General features: G+C 37.0%; 1 protein-coding gene across 1 annotated transcript in view; it reads left to right on the top strand.

Moving 5' to 3' along the window:
* Positions 1-6,687: 6,687 nt before the first annotated feature.
* The window catches only part of ALG13 (ALG13 UDP-N-acetylglucosaminyltransferase subunit), a 63,208-nt gene continuing 45,653 nt past the window's right edge, over positions 6,688-24,242 (top strand). Inside the window, exons 1-4 of the mRNA XM_039247423.1 lie at positions 6,688-6,790; positions 7,821-7,983; positions 9,159-9,297; positions 12,075-12,180. Coding sequence (XP_039103354.1) covers positions 6,710-6,790; positions 7,821-7,983; positions 9,159-9,297; positions 12,075-12,180 — 489 coding nt within the window. The 5' untranslated portion in view covers positions 6,688-6,709. The remainder of the gene's footprint in view (positions 6,791-7,820; positions 7,984-9,158; positions 9,298-12,074; positions 12,181-24,242) is intronic.

Genomic DNA, 24,242 nt, shown 5'->3' with positions numbered 1-24,242 from the left:
GGATAATTGGGCATAGTATAGGAGAGCATTCACCAGGCATCTGGAAGGTTGAGTTTAGCCCTTAGCTCTGCTATTACATTATTGAGAAAAATCACAATCTATTGGAACCTCTGTTTCTTGTCTATAAAATAAAAAGAATGGATACCAAAATTTCGTAACTCTTAAACTCCACGATCCATTGATCAGCCAGTCAACAAAATAAATATTCTATTATTGGAACAGAAAAGAACTATGTTTTAATTATCTCTATTTCCCACAAGGCCTAGCATGGTACCTAATAATTTAACTCTTTTTAGTTCAAAAAGAGTTATTGAGTATCATCTAGGTTCCAAGAATAGCACTAAATTCTGGGAACTCAGCGATGAGGTAGACATGGTCTCTACTTTTTAGAATTTTATAGTCCAGAGAAAGAAAAAAGCATAGTAATTTAAACATCAACAAGTATGACAGAGGGGTGCCTGGTTGGTTCACTTGGTTATAGATTCCAACTTCGGCTCAGGTCATGACCTCATGGTTAGTGAGTTTAAGCCCAGCAAAGGGCTCTGTACTGAAAGCTCAGAGCCTGGAACCTGCTTCAGATTCTGTCTTCCTCTCTCTGCCCCTCTCCCACTTGTTCTCTCTCTCTCGCTTTCTCTCTCTCCCTCTTTCAAAAATAAGTAAACTTTAAAAAAATCTTAAAAAAAAAGAAGTACAATTGAGGTAGGCAAAGAGTAGTATTTTACATAATGGACATCCCTTACAAGAGTCAAAGAAAGCCTTCCTGGAGAAAATCCTATCTCTGCTCAATCCTGAAGGATGAGTTATCCATAATGATGGAGAGGCAGAGAAAATAGCAAGTGTACAAACAAAACATTTAAAAAGAATTTGAATAAATTAATGTGGCATGCATTCATTACAATTTCTTTCTGAATTGTTTAAAAAAGCAAATAGGTCTTTGGTTATTTAAAGTAATTAAGAAACCACACTGACAGGTATGACGGGTTTGGGAAAGGACACCACGATGGTGGGTCTGACGGGTCTGGAAAAAGACACCAAGATGGTGGATGGGACTCCATCTTATGACTGCCTCAGGACTTTCCCGCCACCAGCTTCCCGATCCCAGTTTCCCCGCCACTGGTTTCTCAGAAGACATGCCACCTCAGCAGAAACGAAACCCAACCCAGTAAAAGCGAGACCAAATAAGGAAACCTGCCCTCTAGGGTCTCAACCTGGAACTACAGTCCTATATATACCCCTCTCCCCAGTCTCTGGGTGAGACTTCCCAGGCTTGCTACTACCCCCAAGCTGCAGAACCTCACCCGAGAGCTCTTTACAATAAAGGTGTGCTCAGCCCATTCCCTTGACTCCTTTGTCTCCTTTTCCAGTGTCTTTGGTTCACCACCCTCTGTTATCTCAGCCTTAAACACACTTATCATAGGGATAATGCTACTTTACTTTCCGTATTTCCTTTAGAGTCTCAGCAATAGCTCCATGTTTATTTTATCTGGGAAACGATGTATGATTTTTTTTTCTAAAATGCATGTCGAGATACCTGGGTTTCATGTTGTGAAAAATTCAGAAAGATCTTGAAAGAGAAAACAAAACAAAGAAAAAAGGATTACTAGGAAGGCTCGGCATTGTCTAGCACATCCAACCCTTATATCTGATGCTATACTATCTGTGACTTTCATTGGATTAAAATGAGCCCTAGAAATCTGGCCTCAGTCCAGTGCTATGGTCTGAAAGTTATCTAAGTGATATCAGCTCAGAAGCCTGAACCCCAATGACTAGTCTTTGGAGTGGCAATCATCTGAGGTACCTGGTATGGTCCCTTTCCACAAGGCTCTGGGATTGTTCTTTCTTGAAGATGAAAATTATGGCCTGTATTTTACAGTTGAAGCTTTAGGTAAGCTTTAGAGTAAAACGAGAACGTTAAGAGATTTAATGGATGTGGTTAATTTATAACTATTTCCAATCCTTAATAGAGAGGATCAAAACTCTGTACTAGAGTGCAGTATATAATTATTTCATAAGAGTTTTGATGAGGGTTACTTCTGAAGGTAAAACAGTATAGACAGAAAGAGTGCTGACAAATCACCCGCGACACCTCATAATGCATGTGATTTCTAAAATGTTTATACTGATAATATTTTACCCAAAATATCTTAATTAGGGACACCTGTGTCCCTTCAGACCAAACAACTCTTCCCGTGGAAGTTTTTTTTAAAAAATGTTTTATTTATTTCTGAGAGAGAGACAGCATGAGCAGGGGAGGGTCAGAGAGAGAGAGGGAGACACAGAATCTGAAACAGGCTTCAGGCTCTGAGCTAGCTTTTAGCACAGAGCCCGGGCGCGGGGCTCACGAATCGAGATTCCATGACCTGAGCTGAAGTCGGACGCCCAACCTACTGAACCACCCAAGCGCCCCTTCCCATGAAAGTTTACAGTCATAATACTTTAAACAAACCTAATTATTTCTAGTATCTCTTTAAAAAATTTTTTAAATGTTTATTTATTTTTGAAAGAGAGACAGAGTGCAATTGGGGGAGGGGCAGAGAGAGAGGGAGACACAGACTCTGAAACCAGATCCAGGCTCTGAGCTGACAGCACAGAGCCTGATGCAGGGCTCTAACTCACAAACAGGGAGATGACGACCTGAGCTGAAGCAGGAGTAGGATGCTTAACCGACTGAGCCACCCAGGTTCCCCACCCGTATCTCTCTTTATAAAGCGACAGAGCAAATCCCCTCTGAGATTACAAAGCCCCTCTGAGAAATCTTAGTGGTTTTACACATAAAAGTTCTAGTTCCAGCTATAAAATATATCCTGAAAATTCTACTTGTTTAAAATTCAGGAACTGATTTTGGGAAGGCAAAATTAAGAGTTGTCAGAGGAAATCTGTTCACTTGACTAGGTAGGATCATGAGTGACTAAGAAACAATACTTATTTACCTATTTAACCAAAGTACAGTTATTCCTTATCCAGGGAATACATTCCAACACTCCATTCCAAGTGGATGCCTGAAACTGCATAGTATCAAACCTACATATATGTGTATATATATCTCTTTTTTCCTACCTATACACACTTACCTATGATAAAGTTTAATTTATAAATGAGGCACAGCAAGAGATTAATAATCATAAATAATAAAACACAATTTTAACAATATACTGTAATAAAAGTTATATGAATGTGGTCTCTCTCTCTCTTTAAAAATATCTTATTATGCTCTACCCACACTTCTTGTGATGATGTGAGGAGATAAAAATACCTATGTGATAAGATGTAGTGTGGTGACTGATATAGGCATTGTGTTAGGCTACTATTGAGCTTCTTGTTTCTTAATTAAAAATTTTTTAAATGTTTATTTTTGAGAGAGAGAGATAGAGACAGATTGACAGAGTGCGAGCAGGTGAGGGGCAGAGAGAGAGAGAGATGGAGACACAGAATCTGAAGCAGGCTCCAGGCTCTGAGCTATCAGGGCAGAGCTAATGTGGGCACGAACCCACAAGCTATGAGATCATGACCTGAACCCAAGTCAGACGCCCAACCCACTGAGCCACCAAGGTGCCCCTACTATTGACATTCGGATGATAAATCAGAAATCAGAAGGGGGAGATCATCTGTTTCAAGACTGCAACTTGCCTAGGAGTAACTGAAATAGAAGAAAGCGAAACAGTTAATAAATGGGGGGGGTGCTTCTGTACAAATAAAACATTTGAACAGAAACACAGAAGGTAACACTACTGTAAATGAAGAGTCTATGTTCTATGGGTTCCCTCCTTTAAATTATCAAGTATGTAATAAAGGCAACTTAAATCACAGAAAATTATTCTTGTGAGAGACCCAGAACCTCTGTTATCCAGGCACACAGAATGTAAAGAAAAACCTTTTGTATTGTAGATAGAGGAATTAACTACTTAATAGGGAAAGCAAGACCATCTTAGTTGAGGGGGTACTGTAAACCTTTGAATATACTTCACAGCTTCATTTCAGAGTTGGGTATTATAAATCAAAGCAAATAAAATTCACTTAGTAAGTTCTGTCTTTTAATACTCTCTCATGTTCTTTTAGAGGATCTGTGAGGTCAAAATGATTTTCATAATAATACTAAGATATTATCTGTCATTTTGACTCTCATCCTCTCTTGAGTACACAATGAAGTTTTCCAGAGGCTATGCAATGTGTGAAATGCAATAGATTAAATGCAGAAGTAGATATAAAGATCCAGCTTTCTTCTGTTACCACAAATAGTAAAGATTTGCAAAAATGTGAAATGATGCTATTCTTTCTATGAAAAAAAATTTTTTAAATGAGATTTTTCATAAAAAACTAGGTCATTTATGTTAGCATGCAGTGTGCTCATCATTGCTACTTTCCAGTGAATAAATATTTAAAAATTTTCTACTTTATCTCTAATATGATAATAATAGTTTAATGCACAGTATAATCCACAAAATAAAAGCTCTTTGAGGTTCTTGGTAATTTTTGATAGTATAAAGGAGTATGAAAATTAAAAACCTGCTTAGGCAAAACTATTCTTTTTCCTTGGAAAAAAAAAGAGCACAGATTGTCCTGTATTTCTTTGTCACTGTTACTCTTTGAAGAGTTTCAACTATCATATTAATCATAACTTTGGACCGAAGTGGCTAATTTCTATTTTAAAGAGAAAAGTAAAGGGTAGGAAACAGAATTATCTGGCATATACAAACATTATTAAAGACTAGAAGGGCTTAAGAATACACATGATGACACTCTACTCTCCACAGCCACACAAATCCTTTTTATAACTTCCTAAAGTGGCAAAAAAAAAAAAAGAACACATTCATTATACAACTCCAAGATATAGCTTCCCTATCGCATTTCAAAATAAAAGCAAAGTTAAATAAACTTAGAATTATGCTTAGTTTAAACCAATGTTTCAATATTCTATTTTACTTTGAAAGCATCTAGCAACGCAATGATTATCTACTCATTAACTGAATTTAATGTCAGTCCATCATCTTAAGTTGTTTAAAGATCTTAGAAATTATCTTCAAGCATAGTTGTAGTTGAAATAAAGTTTGTCAGAATACTGCTTCAATGTAGTTGAAAACAAATTTACATTTTTCATAATCATACATTTTTAGAGGTAATGTTAACTTTTGTGACCAGGGTTAAGTGTGAGTTTAGGAAAAAGTAACGTAAAATAAAATGCATTTTGTAGAATACTTAACACTGACAAAACAGAGAAGACTTATGTGCCAAAATGTAACATTAATTATATAATTTCAGGTTCTTAAAACATTTCTGGAGCAGTTTCTACAAGAAGATGCTTTATTAAAGTGCAGCACATTTAAAATACTAGAAATTCAATTTTCTCACTTTCTGAGAATTTACAAATATTCAATTTATATGTGTTCTATTGTCTCTATGCTAAGCAGAATGGTACTCCTTTAATTTAGTATCTTCTACATATATGAAAAGATTTCACAGACATAACAAGAGGCAAAGGCCTTTCTGCATTACAGAATATTTTGGAATATATTCTCTAAATATTTCAATAAATATTCATAGCTTATTCCTCTTATTGGGCAGAAAATTTAATTATGCTTATGTTTTACTATTTAACCATGATCTTTCTACATTTGTTACTATGAGACTGTAGTTTCACTGTTATTATCAATTCCTGAAATTTGTTATCAAGAAAGAGGTAGCAGCGTATCACTCCTCAAAAAGACAAATAGCCAAGCTACAAGATTTAAAGGAATGGTCCAGCAGAAAAAGGCAGAAGGGTTTTTTTTTTTTCAGCTTTTGTTCTAAACCTAATTCACGTTTATCCTTTTCCTGTTAATTTCTTGCAGCTTCTCTTCTGTATATAACCAGGCAGGGGAAAACACAAATATGAACTCAAGTGAGATTTTAAGTAGGAAATATAGAAAACATTACAAGGAAATAAAGCGGACAATGATTTTAATACTGGTGGTAGTAATAAAGAGTCTTGAGAAAACAGCTCTAGGGTACTTGACTAGTTCAGTATAATGGATCTGTGGTATTTATTCATGCTAATGTATAACTTTACATTTCATCATAATTTAAATTTATCATAATTTTACATTTTAAAGGGCTCAATGGATGAATTCAATGAATTATAGATGTAGGCTCCAGGCCCTAGTGCCTCTATTTTACACACAATGCTTGCTAATGAAGGCAACCAAGAGACCCTGTAGGGCTCTGGCTTCCTGAGAACCAGTTTGAAGAGCCTATGCTAATGAAGTAATTTTGAAAAGACACCTTTTTTTTCACATGCTCTCAACAGACTTAAAGTATAACAAACCATCGCCAAAAGTCTTTTGGGAAAACAGGGTACCAAATAAAGAGTCCCATACTCCTTTATCATTAAAAAGATTTGTGGTACCCAAGCAAGGACGCAAACAGAGCGTCTCGGTATGAGGTTTCATCAGTAGCTTTCAACTACCACTTTGAAAAAAAAAGTAAATCTGTCAATTGCCCACCTTCCTATCGCGAGGGCCTGGGGAGTTCACACACACCTCAAATTTCTGGCGCCGTGAGGCGTTTGTTATCCTTTGGCCCCACCCCCGCCCGCCGGACCACACCCTCGGTTCTCACAGCCCTCTGGCGGCTAGGGCCGACTTCCGCCTCCCCCACCGAGCGCTGCCGCTGCAGCCCACGTGGCCTCCTCTACGTCACATCCTGCCCTTGCGATTCGGGCCTGAGAACCCGCGCGATGAAGTGCGTATTTGTTACTGTAGGGACCACGAGCTTTGACGACCTCATTGCGTGTGTCTCGGCGCACGACACTCTGCAAGTGAGTGGGGTGGGAGTGGGGGGGTCGGGCAGGCCGGCGCGCAGCAGCTTCGCTTGCAGCTCGCCGCCCTTAGGCTTACCGCTAGCCTCAGTAACCTTGCCGGAACCGCAGTGCTTGTAAGGAACCCCCCCAAGGCTCGACCTCAGGTGCCGCCGCCCCTTTGCTGGCTCCGCCCCGCGCACGCCTGGCCCCTCCCCCGGATCTCCCTCTCCTCAGCGTCCTCCGCCTCCTTTTCCTGCTTCCCTGCCGGCCTCTTGGCCGCTCCTCCCCGTCTGTTCTCCGACCCCTCCTTTCCCGGCTTTTGCCTGCCGACTCTCCGCCTCCGCCTCTCCTTCCTCCCGCTTCGCCCCTCCTTCCCGCTGCTCCGCCTCTCCGAGTTGGTGTTCCTCGGGCCAGGACTAGCCAGTCTGCCGCTCCTCCTCAGGCCGACGGTGGGTCGCGTGGTAGCGTGGTCGGCACTGGGCGCCTCGCCGAGCGCTGCCGGGCCTTGCCCGGTTCGGCTCGATCCGGTGGGTCCCACTCGGCGCGCCTTCCCCTCTCTGCCGCCTGCCGCCTTCCGGCGAGCTAGCATCTTACCTTCTCCGCGGGCGTCTTCGCGACGGGCGTCCTCGCGGCTGGCGTCCTCAGGCGGCCAGCGGCGTGGCGGCTCCTCTGGGCGGAGGGTTCGCGCAGCTTCAGCCGCGAGGCGGATCGCAGCTGTTGAATCTTCGCCTTGCCGCTAGTTCTGGACGCCTTTCTCGGGGTTTCTGCCTGCTTTTCTCGTGGCGTGGCCGGTCCTCTCACGGCTCGGTGAGCTGGTTCGCTCAGATCTTCCCGCTAGGGCTTGTGAGGAACCTTCACAGGGTCTGGTAAGGGGCCGAAGCGTCATTTGTGTTAAATGAAACCGGCCGCTGGTAGAATATTTTGCGGTCCGCGCGTCGCGGTCTGAACACCGACTTTTAGGGGTGGGTTTTTGGTTGTTGTTGTGTGTGGTTTTTTTAACGTTAGCCTGTTTAAAAATCCCGCTTCTCCCTACCTCCACCTTTTTCAGATAATCAAGAGCCTTGGCTACGACCGACTTGTTCTCCAGATAGGTAGAGGGAAGGTGGTACCTGAACAATTCCGTACTGAGTCCTTTGCTCTGGATGTTTACAGGTACAAGGATTCATTGAAAGAAGATCTTGAGAAAGCAGATCTTGTTATTAGTCACGCAGGTAAAGTGCCTTAGAATCCCGAGATTTGGGTTTTGGTAGTAACAGAAAGTTGAATTTTTGTGAGGTAAACTAAAATCACTAGAGTACCTCACCGTAGTCGTGGGTAGAATATTTCTTCGAATGTACCTATTAGGAACGTTATTGAAAAGAATTTATTAGGTCTGGGTGATAGACGGATAGGAAATGAATCACGTAACCCAACTTTACAATAAGAAACCCTAAACATGGGCCAAATGATTTACCCAATGTCCCGTGTAAAGAGTGGTCAAACTTGACATCAGTATTTGGGGTTTAAATCTGCAGGAATGTTCACCCAGCTTATTGGTTGGATTGGTCCTGGAGAAATTGGCTTTGAAAGATTTTTTTCAAAAAATATTTTAAATGTGAGTGTGAAACGAATGTAGTCCATCTTCTTTAACCCACATATTGTGTAAATCATTGCCTGCTCTTCACAGAACCTGATCTAGTTAGACTTCCAGTACCTTCAGAAGAACGGCTTTTGGAGGGAGCAACTAAATACTATTCCCTTCTTACAGATGAAGAAGCAGAGACACAGAGATTAACTGTAACTTGTCTACTCAATAAGTAACTCTGCCATTAGTGTATTCTACCTGCTGCTACCCAGAAAGGTTTTGTCTGTCTCACTTCCAGTGAAAACCTCTAAATGAGTTTAGATTTCAGAATGGAATTGACCCAAATATTGTACATATGCAAATGCATGGAGATTCATTCTTGACAATATTGGGGATGGTGCTTCAGTGGCAGACTCCGAAGGATGGTCAAAAGTTTTTCTTTCTGGTGCTTGGCACTATTGAAGACTTGGCTTTTTCAGCTTGTGTTTAAGTGCTGTACAGTTTCATGAATAGTGTGTTGAACCTGAATCTTAAGATTCAAGGCTCATGCCCAGGACATACTAATAGAGGGCAACTGGCAAAGCACTGAATCAGAGATCATGATATTGTTGGTAGTGATACAGGATGTATTTTTCAAGTCAAGTTTATGACATACTATAGAGCAACTGGTAACTACATTTTTGTCATTTTGAGTGTGATTGAAAGTCGTGGTTTGTAGTTCTGCCAGCCAAGTTTTTTCATCTTCAGCTCTTAACTATAATGCTTAGTGCAGAGCACCATAACTTTAAAAACAAAATTAACAATTTGGATTTATTTTTGTAGGTGCAGGAAGCTGTTTGGAGACTCTGGAAAAAAGAAAGCCACTTGTAGTGGTCATAAATGAAAAGTTGATGAACAATCATCAGCTGGAATTGGCAAAGCAGCTACACAAAGACGGGCATCTTTTCTACTGTACTTGCAGGTATACCAGACACTGATAATTTGACCTCTTGCCTTAAATCCTCCCCCATTGTTGTTACCCACCTACCTAACCTGTCTTTTCAGCCTCTTACCTTCTCCCACTTACCAAGCATGCTTTGATTTTTCTCACCTGTAAAACCCTTATTTGTCTTCCACTGTGAGTGTGGTTTGTGTTCTATTTCCGTATCTGTGCCTGTTTCATTGCATGTGAACATGTGAATGTGTGTGTGCTTGTATGTAAGTTTATCCGGGTGCACAAGTCTCTGAGAATATAATTCTTGAGTTCATTAGATTTTTTTCATTCAGGGAGTGCATTTTCATATTTTAAAGTTTTGCCTTCAGTAAATCCACTGGAATCCTTAAGTGAAATTTATTCATCCATTAGTTCAGATACACCTAATATGTCACAGGCATTGTTTTTCAGTGCTGTGGATACAGTGGTAAATGGGAGATGAAGCCCCTGCCCTCATGGTACTTTGTTCTAGTACCTGGAGATAAACAGTAAACCGTTCATAAATAAGTGATCAAGATAATTTCACATGGTGAAATGTGTTATGAAGACAATAAGGCAGGATGATATGATAACTGGAGTGAAAATTATGGTCAGAGAAGGCATGGTTGGGTATCTGACATTTGAGCCAAGACCTGAGTAAGAAGAGATAGTCTTGTGAAGCTCTCGAAGAAGAAGGAACAGCAGTGATTCCAAAGGCTCTACGTTAGGCATGAGCTTGGAGTTGTGTTTGAGGATCAGAGGGAAGGTTAAGTGTGGCAGGAGTATGGTGAGCAAGGGGGAAGGTAGTATGAGACTGGGTGGGGTTAGTTCGTGTAAGAGTTCTGATTTTATTCTATGTGTAGTGAGAAGCCATCAAAGTATTTTAAGCCAGAGAAATTACTATGGTAAGGAGTATTATTTTCTAGAAGTGTGTTAAAATTCAACAAGAACTGATCAACATCACATTAGAAGGATGAAGAAAATTGCTGGTTTGTTTTCTATTTATTCTTCTTGAGACCCTAGAAGCTTGCCAAAGGGTCAGGTCAGTAATACCCAATTATTTGACTTTAAAAGCTATTCTAAATTGATGTTTTCTGATGTTTTATGAAGTAAAGACTTCACAGAAGTATTACAAAATGTGTATTTTTTATGTTATAACTTGAAGTTTAAAGTGAAAAACCTTAGAAGAAACTGGCTAGAACATAAGCATTTCTTTTCACTTCATTGCGCCTGTCTCTTAGGCACTCAGGAAATACTTGTTCCTTAAGTAAATACTCATTGAGCACCTACTATGTTCCAGGCATTGTTCTTAGGTAGTTGGCATACATTGGTGTACAAAACAGGATTCCTGTTCTCGTTGAAAGGAGACAGATTCATTGATGTTTCAGGAATAGTTATTGGTGTCCTAATCCCTATATGATGGAGGAGAGGGAATATTAAAATGGCTCTGTAACCTAGAAGTCATTACTAAAATGGCTGCCGTTAGTGGGAGTTGGAAGAAGCTAGATAATAAAAAGTACATAGGTTTCAGATAATGGGCATGGCTGTCTTTGGGTAGTTGAGATTGTTAGGGGTTAACACCATTTTTTAGAGAAGAATAAACTCTTCCTAACTGGTCTATGCAAGTAAATTTTTCCCAACACTTTTGATGAGTATTTTTATTCTAGATGTTAAATCAGCTTTGATTTTTATGTCAGTACATTTAAAAGGAGAAAGCATTGATTTCAGAAACCTCCTTATTCAAGTTGAGAAGAAAGCTGTACAGGTCTCCAATTTAGTAATTTCTTATAGTTTTAGAAGTCTTTTTCCCTATATTTCCAGAAGTTACACACATGAATACTGTACAAATCAATAATTGGTTGTATTTTCATTTTAGAGGTTTTATTCCCCCAAATCTAGGCTGGGTGGTTGTATGTCTGTTCTAAGTGGGTGCTTTGATTAAATTTCTGAAGTAATACTTTTATGTCATGGTTTGGAATCTTATTTCCAACATGCTTGGTGATCGTACATTGTTTAGTTATATATGGATTTATAATGGTAAATTACTGGCAAAAAATTTATTTTGCAATCTTCATGCACGGTCTAGTAGTCTCCCCAGCTTCTTGTTCTTGTCTGGCAGCTGTTACTTTTGTTTTCATTTATTATGTTTTTATAAATTAATTTTGCTTCAGTTTATATCTGGCCAGTCCTGAGAATTGTTCAAAAGCTATGTGACCACATCTTTAATGAAATAACATTTTTGTGATATTTCAGTTGACACGAGAAGCCTATCTGTTGAATTGGTATTGACAGGTAGTACATAGTGCTCCTGGTGTTGCTTTTATCTTTGCATGTACAGTTGACCCTTGAACAACACAGATTTGAACGACACGGGTCCACAGATTTTTGTAGTCAATACTGTAAATGCATTTTATCTTCTTTACAATTTTCATAACATTTTCTCTAGCTTATTTGTTAATAATAAAGTTTATAATATAATGTACAAAATGTGGGTTAATTGACTTACCAGTAACGCTTCTGCTCAACAGTAGGCTATTAGTAGTGAAGCTTTGGGGGAGTCCGAAGTTGTACATGGAATTTCAGTGGTGCAGGAGGTGGGTTGGATCTTACTCCACGTTGTTCAAGGGACAACTATATACCAATAAGAAAATTACATTAAAATTCACATATACAGTTTGAGAAGCATCACAGTATTCTTGGAAGTTAGAGTCAGTCATCAAGTGGGCAGCAGATAAATTACGGAATTTTCTCCCTTGTTACCTAATATTTTTCTTCTTTTGTTTTAGCACGCTTCCTGGGCTGTTACAGTCAATGGACTTATCAACACTGAAATGTTTTCCTCCTGGCCAGCCAGAAAAATTTTCTGCATTTTTGGATAAAGTTGTTGGATTACAAAAATAAACACTAAACTCTGAACAGTTTAAAAACACTCCCCAAATTCAAACTATGGAATGTGGTTAAATCAAATTAAATACAAATTTGCAAAATAATATAAATTAATAAACTTATACATCTATAGAATGTATAGAAAATTTTATGGTGTGAATGTTAGCATTTGGGTCCAAATCCTCATTGCAATTTAGAAAATTCAGTAGATTTTTACTTAATCTTTTAATTTTAGTAAAGTCTGTAGTGAGCATTTTACAGGTTTTATCCTAGATTTCTCAACTGATACAGACATGAAAAAAATGAGTTAAATCTGTAAACTTTGACAAGAACCTCAAATGTAGTTATTAGTTTGGTGTTCCTAGAATAAAAAATGAAGCAGCAACAAATTTGTAAAGACATTTGAGAGTCAGAATCTTTACCTTTTATAATTTAAGGAAGAAAATGTTAAAAAAAAAAGATGGATTAAAAAGTTCAATAATTACCTTAAAAAGGTGAACAAGATTAAATATCAAATCAGTTGATCTATGGTACTTGGAGAAACTACTTTCAGTAGAGTGGATATAGTCTCTTTCCTCTAAAATCTAAATAGAAAATGATAAAATAATCTTGTTCAATATCAAAGCTTTATTGGTTTGAAAAGAGTAAATCAAAAAGGACTTAGGCCAATAGGAATTGCTGTTATTTTTTAAGGGTCCTTCTCACAGTGGTATTGAAGCATTTGTTGTAAATCATAGAGCAATTTATAACTCAGTGTACTTATAAAATAAGTTTTATTTATAAGGGAATATATGATATATATAATGGCCTAAGTATATGGCATTTAGGTTCAGATAGCCCAAGATTGATGCATTATGAAATTCTGATGGGAGTAAGGAGTCCTGAGACCTAAAACTTAAACTGGATTATCTGTAAGTGTTCATAGTTTTATTGGTAAAAATTTTAGGTATAGTTCATAAAAATAGCATATGCTATAAATACATACTTTCCATAATGTTACTACAATATATTGATTATTCTAAGCATTTTACTTGGGGTGCTCTACTTGTGTGTGTAGATTTATTTTCCTGATCATTTTACTTAGGCTAATGTTAAAATAAATTCTTACTAATAGTAGAAGGTGGTGGCTGAGAAATACTCTGGGTAGCAGGAGGAAGCCAACTTGGATTAAAATTTTGCTGAGAATAAAAAGTGAGTAATCTACATAGTTCAGAATTCACAGCACCGTAATAATTATATCTTGATCTTATACTAATATTACAGGAGAGGCCTTTTTCAAATACATGGTGAGGATTTGACTTTTCTGGGCTCTTTTATAAATGTGCTCTAATTTGAGAAAAATTGTGGCTTGAAATTATTTTGATCAGAGTCTTTAGTTATTTTATGTCCTGAAGGACTAACCATAGAGAATCTGAAACAAAGGTTCTACTCAAACATCAGGCAACTGTAAAGCAATATGGGACTCCAAATCCTCTTTTCTTTCCCACAAGAATATATAACCCATATTCCATTTCATTTACCAGAGGCTTAAGCCTGTGGTGTTAATTGGGGGTAGTGATCTCCCTTTACTGTATCCCTTTTGAAGTTTAATACCTGTTGTTTGGCTCAAAAATCAAAAGGTATCTCAGAATCATTTTGATTTGACAGCAGTTTTTGAAGTCATCTAGTTCAATCCCATCATTTCTCATATGAGGAAGGCCAGAGGTTACGACTTGTCTGAAATAACAGCCTTTAACAGAGTTGTTGCTAGAAGCAGCTTTTTGACTCCTTGCCTTGAGTTGATTCTCCCATACCAGAATGTATGTTGTAAGCTGCTTGATTGTTTATAGTTGTTTGCCTAGTGTTTAGTTAGTTGAATCCCTTCCAAGGAGAGTTTTGTTCATTTGTTAGAAGTTATTTATTTTAGTAGGATTTTCACACTTAATTGGGTTTTCCTTTGGGGTGTAATCTTAACTTGGACTTAGAAACGTATGATTTCTGAGTTTTTGGAATGTAGCAAAATGCCAAGGTAGGATTGATACCAGATTGAATGAATGAAGACTTTAAGACAAAGAAGTATAGATTTTTGGAATTGGAAGAGAATTTTCAACCTACTTACTACAAACTTCTTATAGATGAGGAGAAAGGCTAAGAAATGAATTGCCAAGTTTACCTATTATTGGTCCTTAATGAAAATAATGATGATCAAAATTCTATTTGGAATGTTTGCTTTGAGTGAAATTTGTTTGGCTTCATTACATGGCAGGGCTTCAGGTTCTTGAAATCTGTGGAAAAGTGGAATGTTTTAAGTTTTTTGTTAGGGGTATTTAGATTTCCAGGGATAAGGAAGCAAAAGGAAGTTCAGTATTTTGAGAAATTTGTATCATGGGATAGGTTCAGAGGTAGATCAGTAATAGTAGAAAGTTTATGTTGTTAGATGAAAAGTGATGTGAGGTTATAGGATGACCCTGGGTAGTAAGGAGTTTTGATGGCTGCTTATGATTTGGGAGGAAAGCAAACTGGAAGGATATGGTAGTAGGTAAAATAATGCAACTGATGAACTTGATCTGAGATTCTGGAACATTTTAAAGGTATAGTTGACTCTTGAACAATGTGGGCAGTTAGTGTAAGACCCCTGTGCAGTTAGAAATCTACATGTAAATTTTGACTCCTAAAAGACTTGACTAATTGCCTATTGAATGGAAGCCTTACTGATAACATAAATCATCGATTAACCCGTGTTTTCTATATTATGTGAATTATGTAATTAACAATGAAGTAAGCTAGAAATAAGGAAATGTAAAGAAGGAAACTACATTTACCTTACTGTACTGTATTGAAAAAATCGGAGTATTGGTAGACCTGCACAGTTCAAACCCATGTTGTTCAAGGGTCATCTAGTCATTATCTGAAAGTATTGTCAAGTGTCTGATTTTAGACACTTTAGAGCACTACTTTGTATGCTTTCAAAGGTAAATCATGTAGGTAAAAAGTGTATTATGAAAGTGTGTACCACCACTTTGATAGTTTAAGGAAGAGTTTTCCAAGACTAATAAAAGTCAAGAATGACTTCATTATATTAGCACTAATCTCTTATTTGTTCAAAGTATAAAGTTTTCATAGGTGACCCAAAATCTGTATACAGTCTAAGAAATGAGTGTATGGGCAGACTATTTGAAACTGATTTGGCAGAAAGATTTGGAATGAGTGGTCCAGATAGTTGTGTGGTAATCCATTTTCTGCTGTACAATTTATACTATGTTTTTATGAGGGGTGGGGAATGAAAAAAATCATTCACCCCTGTTGCATGATTAGTATATATCATATACTATATACAGCTGTTTACAGATAGGAAGTCACTTAATCTTTACAATAACTTTGAAAGAGTTATTTTCCCATTTGGGGAATGAGGAAACTAAGCTCAGCCTAATGCAAAAAGGAAGTTTTATGTTACTTAGGTGTCTGATGGACTGGGAATTGTAATCAGAATGGTGATTTCCATCGTATTTCCATCTTTTATGGTGACAGTATAGAATATTTGAAGAGGACTATTCTAAGGAATTTTGACTGTATGATAACCACAGGTATATAACCTTTTTTAGTTTTTGCATTGTTACTTAAAAGCATACTGGTTGCAACTCAAAATCCATGTGGAGAAATTCTCCCAGGTGGTTTGCCTGGTTGCAAGTTGCTTACTGGCTCTCTTTTTTTTCTCTAAATACTTACTTTAGGTCCTATTTTTGGTCATCACTCCCAGAGCTGCTATTGATGTTCCTATCTATATTCCCCAACTCTGATTTGGTTTCCTGAGTGGTATATCCAGTTGCCTATTGGTCCTGTATGTCTGTTAATTCTCTAAGCACAGTAAACTTAATGTGTCCCAAACTAAAATCCTATTCCTTCTCTCATCCCTCTGAGATCTTTGCCCATATTGATGGTGTTACCATTTAGTATTCCAGGCTTATTATCTCCAACCCTTTATATCTGATTGATCACCAGGTTCTCTTAGCTTTAGTTCCTAAATAGCTCAAGCCTTTTTATTTATATGCTCATTTAGTCTTTTAGCATAAATGTATGATAAGAATCTACTTTTTGTACCCAAGATGTGAGTCCTGCTCTGGAGGAACATTTTAACAGTCTAGTTATGGAGGAATTGTCTTACTCATTCTCGAATCCTCATCCGAAGCACAGGCTTTCCTTAAATGATGAATGCACTTTTCTCTCATGGTCTTGATTAGGAAACACTATAATCTTGCACACATTCATTTCTTACAGTCTGTCTAGGTTGTCTGTGTCAGAAGAAAGATGCGGCCATCACATTTTATGAAGTTTGTAGAATCAGATATTTACAGGAGTGGCATCTAAAACAGTGAAAAGATTTAAGATGACTACCAAATAATATTTAATTCCTTGTTAAATGGTTAACTCTTTACAGAATTCTTCTAGAACAGTCTTTATACTGAATAGTTCTTTAAAATCTCACAATTTTTGTAGGTGGCTATACAGAAGGTGAGCAAACTTAGCTTCAAATAGAAATGAAGAATATATGCTGATTGACTTTGATCTTGAGTCTTGAAAAATATTTTTAAGGTCTTTTAGACCATTAAATACCATCTATTTTGGTATTTCACTCCTAGCTCTTTATTGTTTATGAATTTTTACCACATCCTGGTCAGAATTATTTTGATTGACACAATCATTTAAAACAATTGCTTTTTTCTCTACTGACACATATTTTGCCATGAATTTCAGGGAGTTTTTGTAGGTACCTTGAGGTTCCAGGTTGAGAATTCCCAGGCCAACTTCTATATTTTCATTTGTTTTTCATTAGTATTCTGGTGATAACTACCAGATTCCTTTACAGTGATGACCTCTGATTAAATACACTTAAACTTAGTAATTCCCAGTTTCATAACATACCAAGTTATAAACTTGTCAAGTTAACACCCACCAAACACATTTTGAAACTACTTTTAATACTAACTTTGTCTATAACCCATAATGTCTTGTATAGCACTGTTTGTAGTTGACAAAAGGAACTAAATGGAGTTTTTTTTTTTCATCTGTAGTACTTATTTTAGGATAGACTAGATTAGGCTATTTGGTGAAGCAATACAATATTATTGTACTTCATTTACTGTCAAGTGTGCTTCTAACATTTGTTTGTTGAATTGATAGTCACTGTTGGAATGATGTGTGTCAGAACCGTATATTGTATCATTTTACTGTTCATTTCTCCTTTTGTACAGAATCTATTGGTTGTTTCTCCATTACCAGTGTGAAGTGGGTGGATAATAAACTCCCCAAAATTAGGAGTGAAAAACATTCTTAAATCCTGGTCCCAAGTAATTTTCTGGATCTCAGTTTTCCCGTTTGTGAATTAGTAAAACTAATTTCCTTCATAGGTGATTTCTAAGACCTAAAATCAATTGTGTGGCATGTTTGAAAATAAAAAATGTCATTGAAATAATAACATTTTCTCGGTTAGAGTTTTTGTTTTAAGAAGTAGGAATGGACTTAGATTTCCCTGAAATTCACAGTATATACTACTAATTGATAAGGAAAGTAAAGTCATCACTGGATTTCATCTTTGACTTCTAGTCAGTCTCTAGAACGAGGTATAGTTAGAGAATTAAAGATTATTTAGAGATTATTCTCACAAAAATTGTGAGAATTAAAGTGAGTACATCAAAACAAGAGTGTTCTGGTCTTTATTCTCCATGTTAGTAGACCGTTAAGACACTGGAGGGAACTTAAAAAAACAACCCTTAGTATTTCTGTGCCTATATTACACACTTTTTAAGCAAAGTATTTCCCTTTTTTTCCTAATCCATTATTAGAGTGCTTCAGATGGAAGTGGGGAAGAGACCAATGAAAGCAAGTGGCTCTTGGTAATGTTTATTCTGTTTCGCAGAATAAGGATCACTGCTCTGGGAAATCAGTTCTTCATGGTCTTTTGCCTAAAGCTTGAAGAAGTTGAGTAAGGTCATGTGGCCACATTTTGTTTTGGAACCATCATCGTCCCTTTCCTCCTAAATCCTGCTTTGCTAATTTTGTTTAAATGTCCACTGTGGAAAGAAGTGACAGGTTCTAGTTCCAGGGTGCTGTTAAAAATATTTACCATTATATTTTTCAGTAATGAAAAACCTCAAAAAGGTTCTGTAGAGTTTTCTTCAATTGGCCCTATGTTAATTGTGGTACTAAAAATAAGTGAAATGATTTAGTATTGTTTTCTTTTTTATTTTTTTATTTTTTATTTTTTTTAAATTTTTTTTTTTTAATGTGTTGTTTATTTCTGAGAGAGAGAGAGAGTATGAGCAGGGGAGGGTCAGAGAGAGAGGGAGATACAGAATCTGGAACAGGCTCCAGGCTCTGAGCTATCAGCACAGAGCCTGATGCGGGGCTTGAACCCACCAACTGTGAGATCATGACCTGAGCCGAAGTCGGACGCTTAACCGACTGAGCCACCCAGGCGCCCCAAGTATTGTTTTCTTTTTTAATACTGATTGCCTTTCAGCAGCTTCTGTCACAAGTTACATGTGATTGTCATTTTAATTTTTTCCAGTTTTACATAAAATTGAAAGAACACTGTAGAAGTTTGGGTATGACATAATGATTGAATACATGTACATACTGCAAAATGATTACTACAGTAAGTTTAGTTAAATCCATCATCGTGTATAGTTATACATTTTATTGACTTTAAAAATCTAGGTAGGTCCGTTTATTTCATTTGGTAAGGTAAGATTTATTCATTTTTATGTGGGCCAGCCACATAATGTGCCAGGATAATAGGTTAATCCTCCTACAGGCTATTTTTATGATTAATGTTGATCACAAATTTGCCGATTTAAAGGGAGGGCAAATCTGTTATCCACCATTGAGTCACATACAGTCCCAGTTCCTTAAACCTGAAAGAGCTTAGACCTCCAGCCCATCATCATTTTATAGATGAGGAAACTGACTCAGAAAGTGGCAAAACCAAGTTCATAATACTTCTTTCATGGTACCATATTGCCTCTCAATGACTAGAGTAGAAACTCTGAAGCTTCATGTTCTATATATGTTGATGACTAAATCTTGTATGTTATAGATAATATATGCTTTAAAAAAATTATAGGCATGTACCTCATTTAACTGATTGAAACATGAAAGTGTCTTAGAACTAAAACTACTAGTATTTGTATGTTTACTACAAAGAATTTCTCTGATCAGTGAAGAAGCAATTAAAGCACAAATCACATTTTCAAGTTACAATATAAAAAGTAGTACTTATAAAATTAAAGCACATCAGTTTCTTGACAAATCAAGTAATATTAACTATTTCAAATTATTTTGATTTTCTTTATTTTAATCTACCCAGAGTATAGTGTCTAATAGTTTTTAAGGCAGTTTTTCTTCCTGTTATTTTCAGAATTGAAAGAAACTTCTGTCAGTTTGGGGAAAGTGCCTCTGGGGAGCTCAATTTGAACTTTGGCTTGATTTCCAGTAGAGTCTAGGTGAAACTGTTCTGGTTCTTTTGTTTTGTTTTTTACCAAAGAACTTCTTAGTGAATTGTTTTGTCAAGTAGCAGCTAACAACATTCAACACTTAAGTGAGTACTTTGTGCTAAGCACTGAACATTCAGTATCTTCTTTAATTTTTTTTTAGTTTGTTTATTCTTGAGAGAGACTGAGCGCAAGTGTGGGAGGGCAGAGAGTGAGGGAGACCCAGAATCGGAAGCATGCCCCAGGCTTTGAGCTGTCAGCACAGAGCCCAAGGTGGGGCTCGAACCCACAGACCTGAGATCATGACCTGAGCTGAATTAGATGCTTAACTGACTGAGCCACCCTGGTGCCCCTTAACAGTATCTTATGTAGTTATTCTAGGAACCTTAGATTTTTAGATCACAAAAAAAATTGTACAACAATGTTTTTCAGTCTTTGAAACCATTTAATAACAGTAGCTGTTGTGTATTAAAAACTGTTGGCAACTTGAAAGGTAAAGTTACCTGCCATTCACTTTGGATTTGGCTTTTCCCAAATCTTGGGGAAGATTTGGAACATGTTTGTAGAGGATTCCCTTATGGAAAAGGCCAGGTCAAAATTAAGCAGATGATTTTAGCATTCCTTAGAGCCTTTGATACTGCTAATGGGCATTGTGAACATCGAAGATTGGATTATATATAGTGTGCAGTCTTTTCTGAAATTTTCACCTTGAAATCCTTTAGGAACACTTATTAATAACTTGTGAAACAACATTGAGAGCACTAGTTCCCAAAGTGTGGTCCTGGACCAGCAGCATCAGCTTCACCATAGAACTTGTTAGAAATGCACATTCTTGGGACCCACCCCAGACCTGCTGAATCAGAATCACTGGGCATGGGGTAATCTAGTTTATGGAGCCCTTGACTTGAAAACTACTGTTCTAGAGGTTTACAGGATCAGAGTAGTTTGCTGTAGAAGAATAGTAAACTGGGAGGCTGCCTGGGTAGCTCAATTGGTTGAGCATCTGACTCTTAATCTCGGCTCACCTCTTGATCCTCAGGGTTGGGAGTTCAAGCCCTGATTTGGGCTCTGCGCTGGGTGTAGAGCCTACTTAACAAAAAAAAAAAGTAGTAAACCACTTAGGATTTCAAGTGCAGTAGATACAAAGGGCAGTATTAAATAATGTGAAATGGCTGTATATACAAGATGGAGTCTACTATTGTCCCACAGGTCTTTTTTAAAAAGTTCTTTACTAATTTCAGGAATGTAACCTGTACTTATAACAATATCTGAGCCTTTGTTCATCTTTCCTTCTTTGATACTCGATTCCACTTTAAAATTATTGTGTAAGAAACAGCGCATAGTTTTAGTCCTAGTACTGTTACTGACAGGATATGAAAACTTGGACACATTTTAGAATTATTTGAAACTTAATCTTCATCTGTAAAATAAGAGGTCCCTTGTAGCTATAAAATTCTATTTCCCATTTATTTTCCCTGTTTATTATGCTATTGTTTCTTGCTCATTTACTGAATACTTTTTAAATGTTTTATTATTTAAGATAATATATGTAAATAGTATAAAAGATCAACTAGTTCCACCTGGTGTATAACGGGCAGCAGTTCTGTGGTCCACTCCTCCCTACCTTTGATTCTGCTTTCTATAGTTAACCATATTATGTGATTTATGTTTTATAAGTGAATATGTTCAAACTTGTTTTCATTTGCTAAATTTAAATATCACCTATAGACTTGCTAACATGGAAGAGGGGGATTTATCATCCTCTTCCACAGTAGGAAGTCTATAGATGATATTTAAGAGAATTAGTTTCCTCAGTTCTTGTGAGATCTGTTTTCAGTTTTGACAGGATTACTTAAGTACAGTGTTCACACCTGAGTCATGTAGTCCCTGCTCATTGATTACACTCCATTTTCTATATAACTTTTACTACATTTTAAATATTTTCATTTGGTCATTTTTCTATAAAAATTTCCCAAACTCTTCAGAGGTGTACATCTTTCCTAGTATGTTTAAACACATTAAGTTATCCAGAACTTTCATTATTTATTTTTGAAATGTCTGTGCTGGAGTTCTGTGTCCTTTTACTTGGGCTGGTTGTTCTCTAGTCCTGCCGAATGTCTGTTTTCCTGGGATTTCCCCTTCACCCTTATCCTAGAAATCCTTTTGCTTCTCTTTTGCATTAGATCTTCTGTTTCTAGGACTCTGCCCCCATCCCCCGTTTTGTGGTAACTTCTTTATTTTGGTTTCAAATATCCTCCATAGGAGATCTTGGGTAGATAACTAGAAGTGGAATTGCTGAGTTATGTAGCATCTCTGTTTAACCTTCCAGAAACTGCTAAACCATTTTTAGAGTGGTTTTACAATTTTATATCACACCAGCAACATACAAGTTCAAGTTCACATCCTTTTCAATACTTGGTATTTGTAGTTTTTAAAAAATTTATTTTAGTCATTTTAAGATGTATGTAATGGTATCTCATTTAAGATCTACAAATGGCTAAGAGGCACATGAAAGCTTTTTAGCATTGTTAGCCATCAGGGAAATGGAAAACAAAACCACAGTGAGGTACCACTGACACCCACTGGGATGGCCATAGTAAAGAGATGGACTGTAATTATGGATAGGTTGTGGAAAAATGGGAACCCTCATACACTATGAGAATGTAAAATGGTGCAATTCCTGTGGAGGACAGTCTGACAGTTGCTCAAACAGTTAAAACATCGATCCAGCAACTCCATTCCTAGGTTTTACCCAAGAAGATAGAAACATGTCCAAACAAAAACTTGCATGTGAATGTTTGATGACAGCAGTAGTTCTAAGAAGCCAAAAAATGGGAACAACCCAAATGACTACTAATTGATGAATAGATCAATAAAATATAGTTTAACTATAGGATTGAAATACTGATACATGCTGCAACATGGGAGAACCTTTTATTTAAGTATTTATTTTTTGGTGCATAAAAGGTGGTTTAATTAAAGCATGGGGACAGGTTCCATGGGCAGAAAGAGCTGCCCATGGGTGGACCTTTAAAACCTAAGTGAAAGAAGCCAAGTTACACAGGATCATATATTGTATGATTCCATTTATGTAAAATGTCTAGGTAAGGATAGACAAAGTTGATTGGTAGTTACCTGGAGTTGGTCATGGGGAATTGGTGGTTATATTTGGGTGTAATGAGAATGTTTTAAAATGATGCCGATGGATGCATAACTCTAAATGTACAAAAAATTATTGAAATATACTTTGAATGAATTGCAAGGTATGTAAACTAAAAAACTTAAAATGATCAGATTTAGGTATACAATTCAGTAATTTTTAGTGAATATACAGAAATGTGCAAAAACAGTTTCAGAACATTTTTATCACATCAAGAAAGATCCTTTTTGCTTGTTTGCAGTTAATAACCTATTCATAACCCAACCCCACGCAGCCTAATCTCCTTTCTCTGGATGTGCTTTCTTTGGTATATTTCATATAAATAGCCTCCTGGATCTTTTGGAATCAAACCCCTTTTGCATCTAGCTTCTTTTACTTAGGTTTCAGTTTCTCCACATCCTTGGTGATACTTGTTATTGTGTGTATCTGTTATAGCCATTCTGGTAGGTGTGTGTTGATAGCTCTTAATAGTTTTAATTTTCATTCCTAATGACTCATGATGTTGCACATCTTCTTAGCTTATTAGCCATTCCTATATTTTTGGTAAAACGTATAGTCAGATCACTTGGGCATTTTTAAAAAAAAATTTTTTTCAACATTTATTTTGAGAGAGAGAGACACACACAGAGACAGTGTGAATGGGGAGAGACAGAGAATCTGAAGCAGGCTCCAGGCTCTGAGCTGCCAGCATAGAGCCTGACACGGGGCTTGAACCCACAGACTGCGAGATCATGACCTGAGCCAAAGTTGGACTGAGTCACCCAGGCACCCCAAATCATTTGGGCAATTTTTTAGTTGTATCATTTTCTTACTGTTGACTTTTGCAAATTCTTTTTGTATCTTGGATACAAAGCTTTTTAGTCAGATGTGTGATATGTATTGATAACTTTCTTCTAGTCTATGGCTTGCATTTTCATTTTCCTAAGTGTCCTTTGCAGAGTACAAATTTTTAATACTGATAAAGTCCAGTTAATTTTCTTTTTATTCTTTCTAAGACTTCATTACCTAACTCAAGGTCTTGAAGATTTTCTCCTATGCTTTCTTCTGAAAGTTTTGAAATTCTGTTCTACATTTAGGCCTTTGGTCCATTTTAATTATCTTATCAGATGTGAGGTAGAGATTAAAGACCTTTTTTTTCTTTTATATGTGGATGGGATTGTGCAGCCCCATTTGAAAATACTGTCTTTGTTGAACTCCTCTTGCACCTTTGTCAAAAATCCATTAGCCATGTTTGTGTGGGTCTTTTCTGTGTGCCTTCTCTCTTTTTCTTTTTTCTGTCTCTGTCTCTTCTGTTTTCTTTCTCTATTTCTTTTTGTCTTGTCTCTAATTTTTATTATCTTTGTTTCTTGCTCTTCTTTGCTTTTCTGGTTCTCTTTTCCCTCACCCAGTTTTCCCTTTGATTTCCTTCCTCAAAATGAAGTATGTGAATTTGTATTAATTGA

The sequence above is a fragment of the Hyaena hyaena genome, unplaced genomic scaffold, assembly GCF_003009895.1.
Source record: "Hyaena hyaena isolate Hyena2069 unplaced genomic scaffold, ASM300989v1 scaffold_297, whole genome shotgun sequence".
In the NCBI taxonomy this organism is placed as follows: Eukaryota; Metazoa; Chordata; class Mammalia; order Carnivora; family Hyaenidae; genus Hyaena; species Hyaena hyaena.
This window is presented reverse-complemented; position numbering and strand designations above follow the sequence as displayed.